This window comes from Megalobrama amblycephala, linkage group LG21 (genome assembly GCF_018812025.1).
Source record: "Megalobrama amblycephala isolate DHTTF-2021 linkage group LG21, ASM1881202v1, whole genome shotgun sequence".
Taxonomy (NCBI): Eukaryota; Metazoa; Chordata; class Actinopteri; order Cypriniformes; family Xenocyprididae; genus Megalobrama; species Megalobrama amblycephala.
In genome coordinates, this window is record NC_063064.1 from 1,530,557 (window position 1) to 1,553,974 (window position 23,418).

General features: G+C 35.9%; 1 protein-coding gene across 4 annotated transcripts in view; it reads left to right on the forward strand.

Moving 5' to 3' along the window:
• Positions 1 to 20,805, forward strand: part of sp1 (sp1 transcription factor) — a 28,125-nt gene extending 7,320 nt beyond the window's left edge. For all 4 annotated transcript variants that reach the window (XM_048172311.1, XM_048172312.1, XM_048172314.1 and 1 more), the window contains 4 exons: positions 5,283 to 6,525; positions 10,578 to 10,719; positions 14,020 to 14,213; positions 18,489 to 20,805. In XM_048172311.1, the coding sequence (XP_048028268.1) occupies positions 5,283 to 6,525; positions 10,578 to 10,719; positions 14,020 to 14,213; positions 18,489 to 18,796 (1,887 nt within the window). In that variant the 3' untranslated portion in view covers positions 18,797 to 20,805. The remainder of the gene's footprint in view (positions 1 to 5,282; positions 6,526 to 10,577; positions 10,720 to 14,019; positions 14,214 to 18,488) is intronic.
• The last annotated feature ends 2,613 nt before the right edge of the window (positions 20,806 to 23,418 follow it).

Genomic DNA, 23,418 nt, shown 5'->3' on the forward strand with positions numbered 1-23,418 from the left:
AAACATTTAACCCAACTGCTGGGTTTGTTTTCTTTTTTCAACCCAACTTTAACCCAGCATTTTTTTAGAGTGTAACAATAATGGAAAGATGAAGCTTATTATGTCACAATATCACCCCGTTTGGACTTTTTCTGTTTTACACCATTTCCTGCCAGTCTGTCATCATAGTTATGCATTTCAATTGACTACCTTGCAGTTCGATGTGATATCAGTTATTTTGGAAATACTGTATATCAGGTACAGTACATGGCAAATTTTCTAAAAACTAATGCTGCAAAATATACATGGGAATCAGTTGGTACTACATTAATATTGAAGGTTAAAATGAACTGATTTGTATACAAACTTAAATTACACTTAAGGAATTTTTTATAATAATAAAGTTATAATAGGCCTACTAACTTTAAAATTATTTCTACTCCAGTTCGTTTTTTGAAATATAAACATTTAAATGGTGGCTGTCAACTTGAGGGATTTATTCAAACGTGCATAATATAGGCTATTGAAGAACATTAAAAATTATTATTAATATGTAATATGGTGTATATATTTAGCTAAATGCTCCTCTCTAGAGTTCATTTTTCTAGCTGACTAACAAGTTTATGGTCACTGAATATGTTTGTTCTGAGTTAAATGTGACATTACGTGACATTGTTTACAAGCTGTTATTAAAGGTCCCGTTCTTCGTGATCCCATGTTTCAAACTTTAGTTAGTGTGTAATGTTGTTGTTAGAGTATAAATAAAATCTGTAAAATTTTAAAGCTCAAAGTTCAATGCCAAGCGAGATATTTTATTTAACAGAAGTCGCCTACATCGAACGGCCAGTTTGGACTACATCCCTCTACTTCCTTCTTTAATGACGTCACTAAAACAGTTTTTTGACTAACCTCCGCCCACAGGAATACACAAGAGTTGCGTTTGTAGAGTGTGTTTGTCGCCATGTCGTCGAAACGCTGTTATTTTCATCCCGCAGTCCAATCACCGGGTCTGATTCCGGCTCAAATTGATAGGGTAAAATTAAAGACATGTTTACAATAACACTGAGCGCGTGCATCTCCACGTTATGGTAAGAGGCGTGACCTTTCCGGGCAAGATGCGCTAAACTGCTGTCGAATCACAACACAGGAACCGCTGGCACAATCAGAACTCGTTACGTATTTCTGAAGGAGGGACTTCATAGAACAAGGAAGTCATCAGCCCGTTTTTATGACAGTGGAAACAGCGGTATACAGATAAGTCAATTATGTGAAAAATACTGTGTTTTTTTACACGCGAAACATGAACACATGTTATATTGCACACTATAAACACAATCAAAGCTTCAAAAAAACCACGAAAAATGGGACCTTTAATGTCTTTCCGCGGTTGAAACGCTGATTAACTGATTATACGAGACATGGTACAGATTTTGTTAAGTTCCTAGTGGGTATACGGTGTATACCTGCGTATCACGTAGACTACACCACTGGTTACACCATAATTCATAACACAGTGTAAGTTCTCAGAATTGACAGGGGCTAACAGTGCTATATGGAGGGAGTGGTCTTCTTTTAATGGCCAGTTTTCTCTTTCAGGTCAGTAACTGTCCTGGCAGAGCAACAGCTTGAAGACAGTGTTGCTAAGAAAATAGTTATTCTGAATAGAGCTGGGTGATATGGGCAAAAAAATATCATGATCAAACATTTCATATCAGTCAATATCGATAACTATCACAATAAATGTCAAAAAGTTTAAAGGCAGATTTTTGCTCCTGAGTTAAAGTTGTAGAATCCAAATAGGGTTAAATGTGGTTTTATCATCAGACTATTCTTTATCAGAACATGATAAACACTTGCCAAACAGGTAATATTACATGTTTTGCCGCTTAGAAATGCAAATTTGTAAAATCTGTAAAGATTGTAACAACCTAATTTGTATAGGGTAAAAATTAAATATTCTCTGTTTGACCATTGGTCTTCCATAGTATTTGGATCATGATAACCACAGGTAAAACCACGCATAGCACCTCACCCCTAGTAAAAAAAAACCTAATACCAAAATGTATTTAAAATACATTTATTTCATACTGAGTATACTTCAAATCCATTAAAATATTTATTGACATATCACTTAAGAAAATTATAATTAAACTTTATTTGAGTATTTCTTTATTGCACAATGCACATTTCTTAACATTATGCCTAAAAGTGTTTTAATATCACTATTAAAGTACACATGAAATCAAAATTGACCTTATTTATTTTGTTAGCTCAAATTGATAGTTTTGTGGTGAACAATTCATCCGTGCAAGTCAATCAGCACAAAAACATTGTTTGGCTTTGTAATATTTAATCAAAATCTGAAAATGCTCCTCCCCTCTGCAACGGTGCCCCTTCTCTAATGACATCAGTTTGACAGCATGGGTTGAAAACGCTTAAACCACTCCCCTCCGACGTTAGTCTGCTATGAGCGAGATATGGAGAGGAGGAGCGCTAAAATAAACCCCACCCACTATTCAATATTCCGTTTCACTTGGAAATACGTCACAACACTGGAGAAAAGTCGTTTGCAACTTCCGGTTCACGGGGACTTTAATAAGGATTGTGTGAAGTATAAAGTAAAGTATACATGCAATAGTTCCATTATAGCACAATCAAGTTTATCTTTAGCATTACTTCTGCACAATTAAATTGCATTAAGAACAAAATTAGTTGTTCCAATTTAGCAGACTTTAACCCTGGTTTCACAGACAAGGCTTAAGCTAGTCCTAGACTAAAATGCATGTTTGAGCTGTTTCAACTGAAAGCAACTTGCACTGACATATCTTAAAATACTGTTATTGTTTTGTCTCGAGATGCACACCAGTAATGTTTTTTTTCTAGGGTACATTTATAAAAGCTACTTAAATACCCTAATTAAACTAAGGCCTAATCCTGGCTTAGGCTAAGCCCTGTCTGTAAAACCGGGCCTAAGTATACCAGTTTAGTATACCAAAAGTTTTTTTTATTAAGTACATTAATATGTAAATGTATTTGTAGTATACTAAGCACAAAATAAATGTATTTGAAAAACATTTTAGTGTGTGTGTGTGTAATATATATATATATATATATATATATATATATATATATATATATATATATATGTATATATATATATATATATATATAATATATACACACAGTCCAGTCCAGTCCAGTCCAAAAGTTTGGAACCACTAAAATTTTTTATGTTTTAAAAAGAAGTTTCGTCTGCTCACCAAGGCTACATTTATTTAATTAAAAATACAGTAAAAACAGTAATATTGTGAAATATTATTACAATTTAAAATAACTGTTTTCTATTTGAATATATTTGACAAAGTAATTTATTCCTGTGATGCAAAGCTGAATTTTCAGCATCGTTACTCCAGTCTTCAGTGTCACATGATCCTTCAGAAATCATTCTAATATGCTGATCTGCTGCTCAAGAAACATTTAATGTGTACAATTGTACAAAATATTTGTGTACAATATTTTTTTTCAGGATTATTTGATGAATAGAAAGTTCAAAAGAACAGTGTTTATCTGAAATCTAATCTTTTGTAACATTATAAATGTCTTTACTGCCACTTTTGATCGATTTAATGCATCCTTGCTGAATAAAAGTATTCATTTCTTTAAATTCTTCTCAAAAAATAAAAATAAAAATTCTTACTGACCCCAAACTTTTGAACGGTAGTGTATAATGCTACAGAAGCTTTGTATTTCAGATAAATGCTGTTCTTTTGAACTTTCTATTCATCAAGGAATCCTGAAAAAAAAAAAAAAAAAAAAGTACACAACTGTTTTCAACATTGAAAATAATCATAAATGTTTATTGAGCAGCAAATCAGCATATCAGCATATTAGAATGATTTCTGAAGGATCATGTGACCTTGAAGACTGGAGTAACGATGCTGAAAATTCAGCTTTGCATCACAGGAATAAATTACTTTGTCAAATATATTTAAATAGTACACAGTTATTTTTAATTGTAATAATATTTCACAATATTACTGTTTTTTTACTGTATTTTTAATTAAATAAATGTAGCCTTGGTGAGCAGACGAAACTTCTTTTTAAAAACATTAAAAATCTTAGTGGTTCCAAACTTTTGGACTGTACTGTGTATGTGTAAATATAATATAATATAATATAATATAATATAATATAATATAATATAATATATATATAATATAATATATAATATAATATAATATAATATAATACACTAAAATGTATTTGAAATACATTTATTTTGTGCTTAGTATACTACAAATATGTATATGTGTATATATATATTTATGCATGTATTTCTTAAATGTATACATGTATGTGTGTGTGTTTATACATAATGATTATGCACAGAACATGCATATATTAAGTAAACACAGACTTTTATTTGGACACACAAAACGTATGCATCATTCTGGTTCTCGAATCTGATTGGCTGAGAGGTCTTTCCAGCCATGCGATATTCCACCAGTATCGCCAAGGGAACCGTTTCGAGCAAACCCACCATATTTGTATAGATACTACAGTTATTTTGTAATGGAGTGTAGTTTTAATAGTATTTTAGGCAAGAATGTAGTTGTTTAGACCTCAGATATGCCTATTTGAAAATTAGTTTAGATGCTTTCGGAGATATGAGCTCGTGGCCATCTACCCCCCGAAAACAGCTTAATCTCAGCCAGTGCTTCAGGAATTTGCCACTGGCTCTTATGTAGATAGTGTTTAAACATTCTTTGTTACTAGTTCTAAAGTTACGTAATTAGTAACAGATCTTGGGCTCAACTGTTAAACTGTCAACTTGAGATTTTTATCCATGGCAGAAGGAAGTAGTTCCTCACAAAAGAGGGTTTTTAAAGACAATCCGTTGTTGTTTCTTATTTATTTGCACACTTGTGCCGTCGAACTGTTGTATAAATGGCTGTGATTACCTACGGCTGAATCACATGCCGTGCTGATATAGAGCGATATTGCATGGCTACTCGAGTGATATTGCTTATTTCATATTACCGTATACCCGCACGTCTAGCTGCGAAATAAACTATATAGTAAAATCTCTAACAATAGACACTTTGTGCCATGGTCACGATATACACTGTCATACCACCCAGCCCTACATACATGGTTGCCACATTTTATTTGTAATTATTGAAGTTCTATCATAAAAAAATGCTTGATTTAACTGATGGTTTCGATAGATATCGCATATGCATGCGTTGCCAAGTAAACTAAAATATCTCCAGAATGGCTCAAAACCATGTTTACCTCCCCAGGACTCGCAGCAGCCTTCACCTTTAGCGCTGTTGGCAGCCACCTGCAGTCGGATTGATGAAAACGACACTGTGGAACAACAATCACGGCAAAGCCAGGCACAGGACTCCCAGATCAGCCTCCAGCAACTGTCACATGCCACCAACGGCTGGCACATAATCCCCGCAAGCTCTCAGGCTGTCACCAGCTCCAGTAGCGTAACCTCTTCCTCGGAGGACAAGAGCAGACAGACGGGGTCTGTGGTGCAACCGCAGTATGTGATGGCATCCTCGCAAAACCTACAAAGTCAACAGGTGCTAACTGCCCTCTCTGGTGTGATGCCAAATATCCAGTATCAGGTGATCCCACAGTTTCAGACTGTAGATGGACAGCAGCTCCAGTTTACTCAGACAGCTCAGGATGTGTCAACCACAGCATCTGGGCAGTTTCAGCTTGTGTCCTCACCCAACGGTAACCAGCAGCTCATCGCTGCCCCCGCCAACAGAGGTGCTGGTAACATCTTAACCGTCCCTGGCCTTTTTCAGCAAGCAATACCTCTGCAGAACATCAGTCTGGGCGGTACTGTGCTGCCCAGTCAGACGCAGTTCCTTACCAACATGCCTGTACCACTGAATGCTAACATCACCCTTCTCCCGGTGGGTTCTGGTACGCCTGTTGGATCTGGAACCGACGCAAATGCTGGAGGAAATTTAGGAACTTCTCAACAGCTGCTCCAGTGCACGTCGTCTACAACTCCAGTGGAGTATTGCACTACTTCTACCACCAGCACACGGACGGCTACATCAGGCATCGTAACACTAACCCAGAGTAGCAAAGGAGAGACGGGAAAGCCCTTCCAGAACATGTCATCTGATAACAGAGACGGACAGAAACCGTGTCAAGCGCAGATTCTCATTCAGCCACAGCAGGTCCTGCAGACCGTTCAGCCCGGCTCAGTCTCGGCCGGTGGTCAGGTGTTCGCAACACAGACTTTGTCTCAGGATGGAGTGCAGAATGTTCAGATCCAGACCATCGCGAACGGAAGCCCCATCCTGATCCGTACCGTAGGTCCGAACGGCCAGGTCAGCTGGCAGACCCTTCAGTTGCAGAGCCCCGCTAACACTCAGATCACATTGGCACAGGCCGGGACACCAGGAACCATGCAGCTCTCTGGCCTTCAGACCATCAACCTGAACACGCTTGGCAACGCAGGGCTGCAGATGCATCAGCTGCAGGGTGTTCCCATCACCCTCGCCAACACAACCGGTTAGTCTACTTTGGTTCTGTTGATTTGATTTTATGAATATTTGCACTCTGTTAATTTCAGGATACCAGAGTGTGGAGAAATGTGTCTTTTGTTTATAACCAAAACTACACGTCTCTTTGCACTTAGTTTTTCTCTCTATGTGTGGCTTTCCATGCATGAGGCCTAAATGCAAGGCCAACTGTGTAGTGATGCACTGAAATTCCAGCAACTGAAAATATTCGACCAAAATGATGAGGAGAAGGGTGCGAAGGACTATTAATTTCTCAATTTTAAGATTGAGAAATTGATGCATCAACAACTTCATAAAGAGATCGGAAAATTAATTCTCTTGTTGGATTCGTTTTCCGATCTCTTTATGAAGTTTTTGAAGCATCAAAGTGGAAGTTACAAAGGCAGTCAATGGAAGGAAATCTGACAGCATTCCGTCATCAAAAACATATTGATTTGTGTTCCGAAGATGAATGAAAGTCTTACGGGTGTGAAACGACATGAGCGTGAGTAATTAATGACAGAAATTTCATTTTGGGGTGGAATAACCCTTTAAGTAATAAGAAGTGATACAGAAAATTGCTTAAATTAAATATTTATTGAACAACACAAGCCTCTCCAATAAGTGCACTTGTGTAATTTAAAAAATAATGTATATGGTAAATATTAAATGCATAAAACAGGTGATCAAAAATCTAGACTTTGTCCAATAAACTTGGTAGTAGCCTAATTCATAGTAATCATACATGGCTCAACTTTTTAAGCACCTTCTCAGAACTGTTCTGAAGCATGCTTTTTGTTTATGTCTGTTGACAGACTTTCCTCTAAGTCAAATGGCCATAATCTAAGTGATGACAAAAATAAGAGTTCACCCATATGACACAGCCTGCTGCTCATAACTGCATAAGAGTGCAATGACGTTGTAGAGGCTATGTTGGACCCACAGACACATTTAATGAGAAAAGTTAATGTGCATGTTTTAGCCAGAATTTATCTGAATTTATCTGAATTACATGCAAATGACTTGTTGCACTTATGATAAGCATGGTCGGCATCAATTCTAGTAGGCTACAACGTAATTACGCTTTTGAAATGGTCTGTTAGTTGAAGCTTTGCATGCTAGTATAATTTAGCCACTGGGTTCATTACCAGCTTTTGGTACCCATGCCTACCTGTAGCCTAAACTACTACAGCTGGTTGAAACCTTGCACACCCCATCCATGTGCAGCCCAATTTTTGATGCTTTTTACGCTTGAAAAGTAACAGCAGTCCAGTAGGTAGTGCGCATGCGCTGAGCGTGTCTTTCCGTGCTCAAGGCCAAAGGAGTATACTTTAAACAGCTGGTGCACTCAAACGTGCACGAGATGCGTCAGAACGCGGAAAATAAAGTATACCCAGCCGCCACAACACTTAGCTGCTCTGATGCTGATTAATTAAAAAAAATGCCATAATCGTCGGCCCGATAATTCGATCAATCTGTCGACTTCTAATCTAAAATTCCTAAATCAATCTTTTGGTCTGTTTTGTTTTCAGTTGATGCAGGAACAGAACTTCACTAATTATTATTTGTAGCTCACCTGCCATCCCATAATCGCAATAAGCTATGTGCTTTGTTACTTTTGATATAAAACAAAGTCTAAGCTTTCAAACTCTATTAATTTTGAAATTGAAACAATAAATGTGGTTTTGGCACTCTTAAATGTGTGGTGACAGATCACTGTAGCACTTTAGTTGAACCGATCATCTCTTCCTCTTTACTACTAGTTACAGCACCAAATAAACATGAATGAATATCATAAGGAATGTTGAAAGATGCAGAACAACTTACTGAATCATGTCTTGTGTAATCGATCGATCAGTGATGCAACCGTGAAAAGATCTCAGTAAAACAGCTAGTAAACAATGTCACGTAACGTCACATTTACCTTTCAAAAAACTTGATAGTCAGCCAGAATATCTCAGAATAAATATATGTATTTTGCATAATCATTATATTTTTACTGAACCTGTTAGTCAGTTTGTTCAATGTTTATATTTCAACAAGAAATTGAAGAGGAAGCAGAATTATGAACTTTTCAATTATAATATATATATATATATATATATATATATATATATATATATATATATATATATATATATATATATATATATATATATATATATATATATATATATATAAAATTTATCATTTAATATAAATGTAAGACAGCATTTAAGTGTGCAGTTAGAATATTTTATGTGTTTTGATTTTTGATTAAATGTAATTGATTATTAAAGGTGCCCTCGAATGAAAAATTGAATTTATCTTGGCATTGTTAAATAACAAGAGTTCAGTACATGGAAAAGACATAATGAGTCTCAAACTCCATTGTTTCCTCCTTTTTATATAAATCTCATTTGTTTAAAAGACCCTGAAGAACAGGCAATCTCAACATAACACCGACTGTTACGTAACAGTCGGGATCATTAATATGTACCCCCCAATATTTGCATATGCCAGCTCATGTTCAAGGGATTAGACAAGGGCAGCCAGTATTAACGTCTGGATCTGTGCACAGCTGAATCATCAGACTAGGTAAGCAAGCAAGAACAACAGCGAAAAATGGCAGATGGAGCAATAATAACTGACATGATCCATGATATCATGATATTTTTAGTGATATTTGTGAATTGTCTTTCTAAATGTTTCGTTAGCATGTTGCTAATGTACTGTTAAATGTGGTTAAAGTTACCATCGTTTCTTACTGTATTCACGGAGACAAGAGCCGTCGCTATTTTCATTTTTAAACACTTGCAGTCTGTATAATTCATAAACACAACTTCATTCTTTATAAATCTCTCCAACAGAGTAGCATTAGCCGTTAGCCACGGAGCACTATCAAACTCATTCAAAATCAGAAGTAAACAATATAACAGTAGTACAATATTCACATAATCCGACGCATGCATGCCGAACACTTTGTAAAGATCCATTTTGAGGGTTATATTAGCTGTGTAAACTTTAAGGCATTGTTCAAGGCAAGCGCGAGCTCTGTGGGCGTGGACCACGGGATTTAAAGGGGCCGCAGCATAAAATCGGCGCGTTTATAATGATGCCCCAAAATAGGAAGTTAAAAAAATTAATAAAAAAAAATCTATGGGGTATTTTGATCTGAAACTTCACAGACACATTCAGGGGACACCTTAGACTTATATTACATCTTTTAAAAACATAATCTAGGGCACCTTTAATGTTTATTTTTGGTTTCTGTTTTTGGCTATATGAGATCTTTTCCCTTATTTGCATAATATTGCCAGTGATCTGTGTTCATTTTGATGTGAATAGATAGTAGTGGTGCACTGATCAGGAAATCATCAATATTTTGAAAGGATCATGAAACCCCCCTCTTTCAGCTCAGGTCTTTTGTGCCTCTTGACACACTTTTAATATGCTACATCATTAATTTAATAATTAATTTGTTAGCTTAAAATATACCACACTAAAATTTCAGACAATTTACGTTTTCAAGGGTTCGTTTAAAATTTGAAAAATTCTTGATTTTAATTGTTTTCAAGGTTTGAAATATTCTTGAATTTTGAATATCATCCTTGATAATGCTTGCTGACACATACATGAGATGAAATGGGAAAACATTCCATTAGCTCACTTTAAACAAAATGGTTGTGATTTCTTATTCACTGAGTAAAACAAAGCCTTTCTAATAACAGAACAACAGAATAACAGAATTTCACACAAATAAAGCAAGCACGTTTTGTTGGGAATTAATCCCAAGGCCTTGGCCATTTCTAGTGCATAGAACCAGTTACAGCTATGGAAACTTGATTAGATGTGGAATTGTGTGCATTAGATATAAGGCATAATTTCTTGTAAGGCAAAAGGAACAAAACCATCATCATCAATGCAATCAGTGGGATCTCAGTACCCAGCTGGTTTCTTCACTGTCAGCAGCAGTTGTTCGCTCACATTTGTCAGTTTTGTCCATTATCTCTAATTTTCCTGGCTAATCAATGTGTGTGTTTGTCATGTGTAGAGGTGTAATGTTTAGCGTTTGTTCTGCAGGTGATGTGAGTGGTGCGGGTGGAGACGGTCTGGAGGACAGTAGCGTGATGGATGAGAACGTGGAGAGCAGCCCGACACCCACCAGCAGACGTACGCGCAGGGAAGCCTGTACCTGCCCGTACTGCAAAGACGGAGAGGGACGGTATGTCTCATGCTAATACAGCACTGTTTTAATAGGCTTGTTCGCTTACACAAAGCTTCAACATCCACTTCAATAAAGGAGACATGCAGTGGACAGGTGTGCTGTTTAATCAGAAGTGAGAGTATTAGTGGCCATTCACACAGAGCACATTTTTTGCGATTAAAAACAAGACTCAGATCAGTGGGTAAAAAAAAACCTAACAAGTGGACAAAACCTTGTTTAACATGTTACATGTAGTTACTGTAGTAATAACTATAAATTATGCATAATTACATGCAACTAACCCTAAACCAAACTTACAGTAAGTGCATGCAGTTAAATATTATTACTCCGTTCTTAAATGTATAATTACACTGTAACAAGGACACCTTGAAATAAAGTTTAACCTTTTATCCCCCTACTGTCTAGGGGTGGGAATCGCACGATACATGGCGATCACGATACATGGCTCATGATAACGATAAGATCATGATACAGCGATTCTGCGAATAATCCATATATTTCTAGACAATCCTATAATGATAACATCACGAATATCTGCCTTAACTATGAAAACAAAATGCCAGTGAAAAGGTTAAATGCAGATTTTCCCTCTTCATTAAAGTCAGAAAACTGTTAGAAAACAGCACAAAAAGGTTTTTCAGTCTTGTAAATTAATTTGAACATTTTAAGTAAATTAAAGATTTTATGTTTAAATTTTTTTTTAAAAGCTTAAACTTTTCTTTGCATGTAAACTAACACATTTAGCCGAAGTTAACTTCTTATCGGCTTGTTGTATATAAACCTGGTACATTAAAAAATTACCAACCTCTTTTATTTAAACATCTCAGTGTTTACCAGCTTCCTTAAATTAATCCTGGGAATAGTGTTATAAAATAGGTAGCGTATTTTAACATGTTAAAAATATGACGATACCCCTTAAGACCGGATGGAGCGTCGGCGCTCCCATTTGCGTGTCTCTCTTTAAAAGCCAATAAAAATTGAATCCATATAGGTAGCACACAAAATTCTTTTTGCATACAAAACCAGAGACTTTAAACTTTCATATCAAGCCTCCAACATGCTTCTGTTGTGTTGTTTTCACCCTCTAATGAGTCTGAGTATTATGCGTTTACAACAAAAATAGCACAGCCGCTAACTGAATACAAGTATGTATATTTCACATGCTCATAACTTCATGAAAAATGCACAGATTATAGAAAATTGCACATCAATATTTAAAGCAGATTCTCAAGATTAAAATGAATCCAAAATCAATATAATATATTGCGTTGATCACAAGATATTACTCACGGAATGATTTAACATACTTGGCTAAAAACATGTCTCTCATCTCTCCGGGATGCAGCGTGTATCCAATGTTCCCGGATGTTCTTTTTAATGCATCTAACCATTTTGAAAAACTCCTAACGAGTGCTGAGAAGCACCTCTAAACCGGAGTTTACCGCCCGTTGGCGCCACCTGGCTGCGGAAAAAATGAACAACAATTTTTCAAACTATTCTTTATCCTATCACCATGAAATTTGAACCAGATGCAGCTCACATATAGGAGAGCATCACCAAAAAAGAATTTTTTAGCGATCTTATTGTGTTCCTGAGTTATTCCATTTCAAATAAAAAAAAGAAAAATTATTTTTTTTAAATTATATATATTTTTTGTCTTTTATCAGCTGTTTCTCAGCAAGAAAATGTCCCAATGTAATTTATATTTTCTTAAAATTTAAAATGTTTTCTATCAAATGATACCTACCTTTTGACTCTCCTTGCTAGAGTTTTGGAGTTATGAGTCTTTACTTTTGTGTGTGTCGCTCAGAAAAAACAACTCTAAAAAAGCCTTCAGGTCTTAAAGGGTTAAACACCTCTGATTGGCCATTGTGTGTTCACATGCTCAATGTATGTCTGTGATTGGCTACAATGAACAGCACTTCCAAAACGTATTGTAAATAGTCAAGTCAAGTCACCTTTATTTATATAGCGCTTTTTACAATGCAGATTGTATCAAAGCAGCTTTACATTGATAACTGGTACATAATTTGGCTGCACAGCAGCTCTTCAAGAATAGTGTCAATGCAGGCAGATCAAAGCACTGTTGAATAAATGTCAAGAATACTGTTGAATATCAAATGTCAAGTGTCCCCAACTAAGCAAGCTAAAGGCGACAGCGGCAAGGAACCCAAACTCCATCAGGTGGCAAACAAGTGGCAAATAGGTGTTAAAATGGAGAAAAAAAAAAACCTTGGGAGAAACCAGGCTTAGTCGGGGGGCCAGTTCTCCTCTGGCGAACAGTGCTTTGTTACGAATCAGGTTGCTATCATAAGTCTGATAGGATCGCAACAATCAAAGTATATATTTCAGTTCCATCCAGTTGAGGATCGTATTCATCACGCCGGTATGGATGGTTTGTTGAGGAACTGTGCTACTGGCTGTCGTGTCGATAATGTCTTCACAATGGATGATCTAGTCGACTCGATCTCTGCTGATACTTCAGGGCTGCGTTGTGGTCGTGTCCAATTGAGGATCGTATTCAAATAGACATCTTTGACGCTCTTCAGATTCACACAGGAGCGTTTCGAAAGCAGGCGTCTGTCCACTGATAGATTTGCTCATCATTTGCAAATCATTTTGCCAGAACGGGTCACATGGTTTTATAATTGACAGTCTGCTTTCACCAAATGGACACAAGCAAAATCATTTCACATTGTAACTGAGAAACTCTGAATATTTTGGAAATGATGTCTGGAAGTTGAATCTGGATTATTGAATTTTTAATAATGAAATTGTGAAATGATTTTAGTTGAAATATTCACAGCTTAAATATTCAACCATGTTGAATTTCAGCTCCCAAAAATGCAAGCCCTGAAAATACAATGCATTAAAATGAAAGCACTGTTAATGCAATGCGTTCTTTTTCAATGAGTGCAATTCAACATGCTTTTTAGTTCCAAAGACATTTGTCATTTATTTACTTGCACATTTTTCTCTGTCACCTGGTTTCTTGCCACTGTCACCCTTTGCTTGCTCATAGTAGCGATCTAACTTTACTGATGCTATCGGATTAGAACACAAAAATTTGAACAAAATTACGCTGAATAATGACACTGCCTTCTGTAGAGCTGCCTTACTGCTAAAATTAAGAATAATAATTCATAATTGATGAATTTTGCAAATGCAATTTTCCAGTTTCAAAGCTTTGTATTGTATAAAGCTCTATATAAATAAATGAGATTTAACTCTACATTATCCCTTGTATGCAGCTATAAACTGTTTCTAAATGTATTCTCTTCCCTGCTCTTATTACAGCAATGACCCCAATAAGAAGAAACAACACATCTGTCATATTCCTGGATGTAACAAGGTATATGGGAAAACGTCTCATCTCCGGGCACACTTACGCTGGCACACAGGAGAGAGACCCTTTGTTTGCTCCTGGTCCTTCTGCGGGAAACGTTTCACACGCTCTGATGAGCTGCAGAGACACAAGAGGACACACACGGGTGAGTTTAGCAGCATGTCATCAAGATCAAGGTTTTCAGAGCTCCTAGAAGTTTGCTGTGTGTTTCAGTTCAAGCTGAAGCAAGTTTAACTGAGCGTGGAAAGGCTGGACAATGTGACGTTATATATTGATATACAATGTGTAATGTGTCAATTAACTCTTTGCCCACCAATGTTTACTAAAAAGTGCCCGCCAGTGGCAGCATTTTTTGATCATGTTCAAAAACTTTCATGGCCCCTAGAAAATTTTGTTGTATGAATATGTAAACCTCTTTCTGGTTTACGCGGATCTTCTTCACTTGTTTTTGGATCTGGAGATGCTGTGCTATTTCAGAAGATCTATAACAGCGCCCCCTATGATTGCTGGAAAAATGTTTTAGTGGTGGAGGAAGCGTTGTTTCATACAGTTTGTTGCGTGTACCCCCTTTGTTGTGTGTTTTTGGGGGCGGGGTTTATGTCAGTTTTGGAGTTTGTGAGGTCACTAACTCCAGGAAGAAGCTTGTTGTAGTCCCTACCAGCTGTTTGTTGTAGTCCTTAAACAGACGAATTCTGTAAAAGAAAATATCTCTCTTTGCATTTAACTTTGAGCGTTGTAACTTTGCAGATGTTGTTTATGATCAAACAGCAACATTACACACTAAAGTTAAAAAATTGAAATCATAATCAAGGACCCCTTTAACACTCTGAGGTCTGAAAACCTGCAAAACGCGCCGGCGCATTTTTTTTCACATTGCAGCAAAACAGACTTAAAATACTCCATCATTTTTTGTCATAGAGACATAAGTAATATATCAATTGAAACTATAGAATATCTTCTCTTATTTGTATACACTCAGAGTAAAAACACAATGTTGTGCTTTTTGTAAAATAAAGAAAACTAACATGATGCGTGATCTCTCGTCTCCCTCTGAACGAAGTCCAATCTGATAGTTCTCAGAAAATGAACTGTAACTTAGTGAATACTAATCACAGAAAAGTTACACTTATGTCTAAAAAAAACATTAAGATGTCAGGTTTTAAATCATGTAAGTCAAATCGAAAACAAACCTTCTGTGTTTATGTAATCTGTATGAAAAGAGAGCCATGTCAGAAGTCCGTGATTCAGCTCATTATCCGCTAATGCGGCCACGCCCACGGAGCCAGCGCTATTCAGACGCAAATTCAGAGGCAATACATGCATTCATCGTCTCAATCGTGTATTTATTGTCTTGAAAAGTGTTTATCTGGATGTAAAAGTCATGGTTAGCGAACTCTAGAAGACATGCAGTTAGTTCCTGTTTTCTTTTCTTCTATAGATGAATTTTAGATGAGTTTTTGTTTCTTTAGCGCCCTCCGGCTGCAGTATGAATTGGAAACTCCATTCATGGAATAGCCTCTTCTTCTTTTAGATGAATTTGTGGACTAAAAATGCACAGAGAGCGCCCTCCGACTTCAAGGATGAATTCAAAACACCAGCGCTCAGAGTAATGACAATGAATATTAAATAAATATGACTTCTCTGTATAGAAAATTGACATAAGCATATGAGAATCCAATATTTCTCCAAATGTGCATGCTTTTAAACTAAAAGCCTATATTCAGACTCTTTGCATCACAGAAATACATTATATTTTAAAGTATAATATAAAACCATTACTTTATATTGTAATAATATTTTTCTGTATGTTTCATATATCATGATGAGCTTGAGACAATCACAGAAGGTTTTTTTCACAGCCTACCTGACTGAAATGCCTCATTAATATGCAAGTCATTTCAGCTCATTACTATCCAATTCTTTTGTATTCTCAGGTGAGAATGGCCCATTATTCAGTGGTGATTCACGCCTCCATGCATACTGTGTTTCTTGGCAAAAAGTGTCTTACAAAAACTAAATCAATATATTGTTTTATATGAAGGAGTAGGCAGCATAATTTTTACATAATTTTGAAGCAAAAACTCTAGTTTACAACCTCCAATACCCAGAAGTCTTGTAAACACAGATTTAATATACTTTTTTTGGCCTTATTTCAGTGACTTAAGTTTTTTGTTTTTTCAGTAACCACGCATAAACATTATTCCTTCAAAAACACAAACATGTACATACATGTTCCTCACATATTATTGTAGCCTAGTTTGTGCTGAATACAGTGTAATGACACTTTTGTCATTTATATGTTTATGAACAATTGAAAAAAGCACAAATGTCAGGGCATGTCAAAACTTCTCCAGGCCCCAAATCAGCCTCAGACTCCAGAGGGTTAACTCAGCCAAACACCTCGTATATGAGATTATTCAGATATTTATACAAAATAAACATATTACAACTTGTATCTGCACAAAAGGACATGTGTCGGCTGATACCGATATGGATATATCGTGTGAAACTTACAGTATTTTTTATTAGTAGGGATGTAATGGTATTATTAATTTTGTGGTATGGCGATAGCAAAGTTGTCTCGATATTATCATAATCACATGAAATGATACGTCTTCCGGGCAAAAAGTAGGGGTTTTTATAGCCCGGTTCCGAAAATGGTTCTGGTTGTGATGGGTGGGCGAAGTGCGGGGAGCGTATCCTTTAATAGAAACGTCTCACTTCATGAATATTACGCCAATGAATGCACTGAAAAGTCCTCACGCTACTCATATACGTCAGGTATTCTCGATTTCATCACCCACATGATCTAATTCCTAAATGACAACAATTCCCTTGTGTCGGCTATATTAAATCTTTGACAAAAATAAAATCATATTATTCAAATATAAACGCTGATGTCTACTTTACTGCTCAAAATATAATAAATCACTTGAAAGTACTTTAAATAATGCCTGTATCGATTGCATTGTTACGCCACTAGGAGGCAACAATTTACTGTTAAAATGTATCAATCACTGAATCATTCTTTCAGAAACAAGTGAAGTCTTTATGAAACTAACCTACAAACATATTCTGTTTCACCTGTCTGGATCTTTCATGTGTTCAAGCATCTTATTTGTGTTGAATTTGTGGCAACTTTACAATAAGGTTCATTTGATTAACATTAGTTAATGTATTAACTAACATGAGCAATACATTTGTTGTTAATGTATTTGTTAATCTTTGTTAACCTTAGTTAATAAAAATACAGCTGTTCATAGTTTGTTCATTTTACTTCACAGTGAATGTTAACAAATGCATGTTAGAAAAAATAATAGATTTTACCTTTGTCAAGGTCCAGCTGGTGCAATTATTTTATTTTATAAAAGGGAGTTTTAGGTCATTTGACCCATCTCATACTATAGGCCTATTTACTGTTTGTAAACATTCGGGATGCGCGCGCATCGTGGTTGCAGAAAACCCGGGAGTGATAACCAGTACGACTAGAGAGTTACGACGAAGCGGTTCAAAGTAGTTAAGATTTAGAAACATTATAGAATATTTTGATTTGTTATTTTTTTTAAATGTTGTCGGCATATCACAGCAGCTTCACCCAGCGATAAGCACTGTTATTTCAAAAAAATTAACATTACCGAGTGGGATACAGCTTACGGATCCGTTTGCCATAGCACCTTGTCAGTGGTTAAATGATGAAACGAAATGGCCAAGCATCCAGTGGCCAGAGATATATATTTACCTGATTGACACCTCAAGTGTATAGCCTATACTCAGGAGAAGCTAAAAGCGTAAGTCTCTTGACGCGTACAACTTTGTTTTGTTTTTGTTTGTCATGAATTAAAAGAATAAAAAGTTAATTTCTTTTTTCCAAGACTTCATTTGTATATCTCACATTTTTACAAAGAAAAACAATTGTGAGATATACTCGTTATTCTGTTTTTTTTGCAATTTAAATTCTGATTTTTTCCCCTCAGAATTGTGAAATAAACAATTGCGAAATAAAGTCGACCTGGGATAATAAACACGCAAATGCAAGAAAAAAGTCAGTTGTGAAATTAAAATTGTATAGACTGTTTAAAAGTACTATGTGAAATGTTATAGGTTTAAATATTATTTCGTGAGATTTTGATGCATATGTGAATATTATGTAGACTTACTGTTTACATCAAATTCCTGCTTTATTTAGGTGTCATAGCACAATCTCCGACCAAAGGACGTTTTATGGTTTTCTTTATGTCATTCCAAATCCAGAAAACAAAACATTTTTCTCTTAGGAGAGCGAAGAAAAGGTTTGTCAATTCCTGGCCCCCTTAATCTTTTAATTTTGCAAATTTAGACTCAAGCCTCGCATAAACCGGGTTTTACAGTGGTGCTTATTTTGAACAAGTTGACTCAAAACTTTCCATTTGTCTATTTGCAGGTGAAAAGAAGTTCTCGTGCCCAGAGTGTCCCAAACGGTTCATGCGTAGTGACCACTTGTCCAAGCACATCAAGACCCATATGAATAAGAAAGGATCTACCGGTGCAGTGAGCAGCGCGGACAACACCATCACCACTGCGACCGCCGCTGACAGCTGTGCTGCAGGTGACGTGACGGCTGACCAGCAGACTCTAGTTACCATGGGCACGCTGTCGTCCGAAGGGTTTACGCGGTTAGAGTCCAGCGGCATCAGTGTCATGCAAGTCACAGATCTGCACTCCATCAATCTGAATAGCAATGGCTATTAATGCACTTTGAGTGGAGTGAGCGTTTTGAGAGATCTGAACTGGGAAGAATGAATGCACTGCAGTTTGTAGGCATTAAAACGGCGGCTCGGGCACGGAGCCTCCAGCGAGCAACAGCCATGAAAAGTGGTTTCACAGGGGATAGAAAGAGGTGTGATGGTGCACCTTGAAGGTGCTTGTTTACCTCGTCCTCTTTGAGACTCCAGCCTTTTTTGCATCCCTTCCATGTATATTCTGTATCCAAGTTGTTTCAGCTTTCTTTTCTCCTCTTTTACCGATTCCCTGAACTGAAATTGTGGTGTGGTTCACCTAAGCATCACTCAGTGGTCCACTTGACGTCATGAAATGAGGATATATTGGGTTACAACAGAACAACACAAACAGAAAGATTAAAAAAAAACTGCGTGAAAGTGATATCATAGTCATATTTTTAATCTTTAATACTTTACTCATAAGCCATCATGCTTCTGTGTATTAATCACCGTAAATAAGATGAAACAAAAAGATTTGATGCTTTTTGTACATAAGTTATATTTTTTCTAAGTATGGAAAACTGCATATTCTGAAATTACCTTTTGTTTTGTGAATGTATGAATTATGCAGTCTTAAATGTAAGCATTTTTATATTATGTAGATGTTCCATAACGTTTTTTTTTTTTTTTTTTTTTTTGTATTGCTTTAGTTCTTTGTCTTGATATACAAAACACATTTAAGTTACAGTAAATACATGCAGTTGAGTTGCTTAATGCTAATTGTCCCAGTTTTCTTGGTCACTGTGGTCTTAAACAGTAATGCTTTGTTTATAGGGAAAATGTTAACCGGTTAAAAGACAAATGCCTTAAACCCTTAATTTAGAGAGGGCTTTTTTATGAGTTGGAGTTCAAACCAAAGCTCTTCACTTTCCATTACATGTTAACTCAGGTGAATGTTACTCTTTTGGTGTTAAGCATTCATAATTATTAAATTAAGATGAACTTCAGAAAGACTCCTAGCAGTTTTTTATGCTTGCTTATCCGTACTTTGACACTGTTTAAAGTGACATCTCATATTTCTGTAAACTTGTTGCAGTTTTCTTGTCTGTGCACATCTTCTTTTCCACTTAAAGGGGACCTATTATGCGCCTTTTTACAAGATGTAAAAAAAAAAAGGCTCTGCCCGCAGAGTGTGTATGTGAAGTCCCTTTAAATGCAAATGAGCTGCTGCTCCCAGCCCCTTTTCAAGAAGAGGGCGTAGCTTCAAGAGCTCATGCTCCAGCATACTGACAACAACAAAACAGGGCAATCTCACGCACTAAAAATGGCAGAAACTGTCAGCAGCTGTGTTCAATTCAAACTGGAGTCAGATAATGATGCTTACAGAGCCAGAGAATATATGCTGCATGGAGATAGTTTAATTCCAGTTATAATGTATGTGGTCATCTTGCTTTTATCCACCATTAATACAAGCCTGTTGTAGCGGACCCCGTCCGAATGATGGCCAAAACTTTACTGATGAGTTTTATGAAGTTTATTGTGCATCACACAAAAGATTAGGCATGAATTAAACTGTAAGAAGTGCGCGTTAAAATTGTATTCATAAACTCTCTCCTTTGCATTATCATCAACATACACAGAAAATTATACAACACTTGTTACAACTTGCAGTAAACAAATATATACAGACCTTATGCCTTTTCGGGGGGTGCTTAATAAACTTTATATCCATAAAACAATTGTAATAAAGTGCGTGCTCTGCCTTTTTCGCTCTGGAGACTATAAGCTGAATCACGAACAGTTGGCAATGATCCATCCTTGAGTAACAACTTTTAGCAAAACCTGTTTTGTATTAAATAAAAAGGATTTTGTGGATTTTTGTTGTGTACACACCCTATAAACCTTACAAACACCATGTAAAAGTGAATTTTGCATAATAGGTCCCCTTTTAAAGATTTGAGACAAGAACAAAACATTTTGCAAACCACTACATGTATCTTTTATCTTTCACACCATTAAAGGGATAGTTCACCCCAAAAATGAAAATTGTGTCATTTCTCATCCTTAAATTGTTCCAAAACTGTATGACTTTGTTTCTTCTGTTGAACACAAAAGAAGATATTTTAAAGAATGTCGGTAACCAGGCAGTTGTCGATAGCCATTGACTGTCCTCTAACAGTGTGCAAATTAAAGGCCATGAAAATTAAAAAGTGAATGCAGTGAGGATGATGGTAATAAGAACTCCATAAACATACTGGAACATAATCAAACAGATATAATCAAACCACACCCACACACACTGAGTAATGCTTATTTATGTGCATGGATAATCTAAACGTGCTGTGAAATAATGAATGACCGAACCGTAAGTGTTTGCGACTCAGGGCAGCGGTGTTCACTCCTGTTCCTGGAGATCTAGCTTCCTAAAGTTCAGCTCCAACCCTGATCAAACACATCTGAAGTAGCTCACCTAGGGTTGCGTTTCAGTCTATTTTTTAATGCCCTTCCCTTGCTTACTTCACTCCGTCTCGTTCATTCGGCTGTATGTCATTGCTTACGTTGCACGAGCGCCCACTACTGGCAAAGCCCTTGACGTGTTTAAATAAAATGCCCTAAGACCTTGATCACTTGGAATCTGCAATGGGGCTGATTTATTATTTACAGTTTTGTTTTTTTGTTTTATGCACTTATTCTATAGATATATTCTATAGACCTGTATGTATGCTTGGGCTGGTGGAGAAAATATTTAAAAATACACTAACGGAAATGATAATACAATAAACTATAACAGTCAGCTTAAGGTAGCTACAAGTATTAAATGAGGTTGAATGTCAAAATAACTATCACACACTAGATTTGTGTGGGGTGGGCGTAAATTAAGCATGATCTGCTGTGACATCACAATCGTGTTGCATTGTGGTCTATGGATCTTCCTGAAGTGAACATGCTGAGTAGACTCGCTCCCTCTGTCAAAATCAAGGGGTCGAGGGTGTCCAAATAAACCTCCCTCATCCACTTGTTGAAGCTGAACGCACTTCAAAATGGTGGCAGGGTTTCCCGAGGGGATGTGCTTTGAGATGTTCATGAGTTAAACGCAGCCCAAATCTTTAAGAGCACTTGATCATTACAGATGGGTGTGTTGAAGCAGGATTGGAAATGAACACTGCAGGAACAGGATTGAGAAGCCTTGACTTAATGTAGGCCATGAAGTCCACTCAGACTTGGATAAGATTTGCTCTGCTCTCACATGCCCTTCATGTTGAAATGTTCTGGGGTTTTGGCACTTTACATCAGAACTGGACAAGCTAATTGCCATAGAGTTTGTTGAAGCTCTAACTACATTCATTCTACATGTGTCAATCCTCAGCAGTAGCTCCCAGTACAAAGTCTGTTAGTCGCTCCTTTTTCCAGCTAACCTTTGTGCTGGTGATCCTGCGCATGGAGCTGTAATGAAGCACAGCTACTACCATATTTCTTCACCCATTACATTTATGCTGTTTTTAAAGCAGCTAGCAGAATGCCAAAACCTGAATGTTTTGTTGACATCCATGTCCCAAATTATGCACTATATACTGTATTTAGCTGTATGTATCAGTTTTAATGAGGTTATTTTGTCAGAGTCAGATGTCAGAGTCTCTATTACGGAAGAGGATTAGGGCCAAGCAATAATAAAAAAATAAATAAAACCATCTTGAGATTAAAGTCATTATAAAGCGAGATTAAACTCGCTAAATTTCAAGAAAAAAGTCTAAATACAATGTTAAGAATAAATTCATTAAATTTTGAGAATAAAGTTGTGTTTCGAGAAAAAACTTGTTAAATTATGAGCAAAAAATTGAAATAAAATGTCGACTTTAATCTCACAAAATTTTTAAAATAAAGTTGTTTCAAGAAAAAAATCGTTAAATTTCAAGAAATAAGTCAAAATAAAATGTCGACAATAAACTAACAAAAATTTTGAAAATAAAGTCGTGTTTCAAGAAAAAACTCGTTAAATTTCGAGAAATAAGTTGAAATAAATTGTGGACAATAAACTCATTAAATTTTGAAAATAAAGTCGTTTCAAGAAAAAATCGTTAAATTTCGAGAAATAAGTCAAAAAAAATGTCGACAATAAACTAACAAAAATTTTGAAAATGAAAGTCGTGTTTCAAGAAAAAACTCATTAAATTTCGAGAAATAAGTTGAAATAAATTGTGGACAATAAACTCATTAAATTTTGAAAATAAAGTCGATTCAAGAAAAAATCGTTAAATTTCGAGAAATAAGTCAAAAAAAAATGTCGACAATAAACTAACAAAAATTTTGAAAATAAAGTCCTTTTTCAAGAAAAAACTTGTTAAATTACTAAAATTTCTCGAATTTTACTTGTTAAAAAATAAAGTTGTGTTTCGAGAAAAAAACTTGTTAAATTATGAGAAAAAAGTTGAAATAAAATGTCGAATTTAATCTCACAAAATTTTTAAAATAAAGTCGTTTCAAGAAAAAGATCGTTAAATTTCGAGAAATAAGTCAAAATAAAATGTCGACAATAAACTCACAACATTTTTTTAAAAAGTAATGTTTCAAGAAAAAACTCGTTAAATTTCGAGAAATAAGTCTAAATAAATTGTGGACAATAAAATAAAAAATTTTGAAAATAAAGTTGTGTTT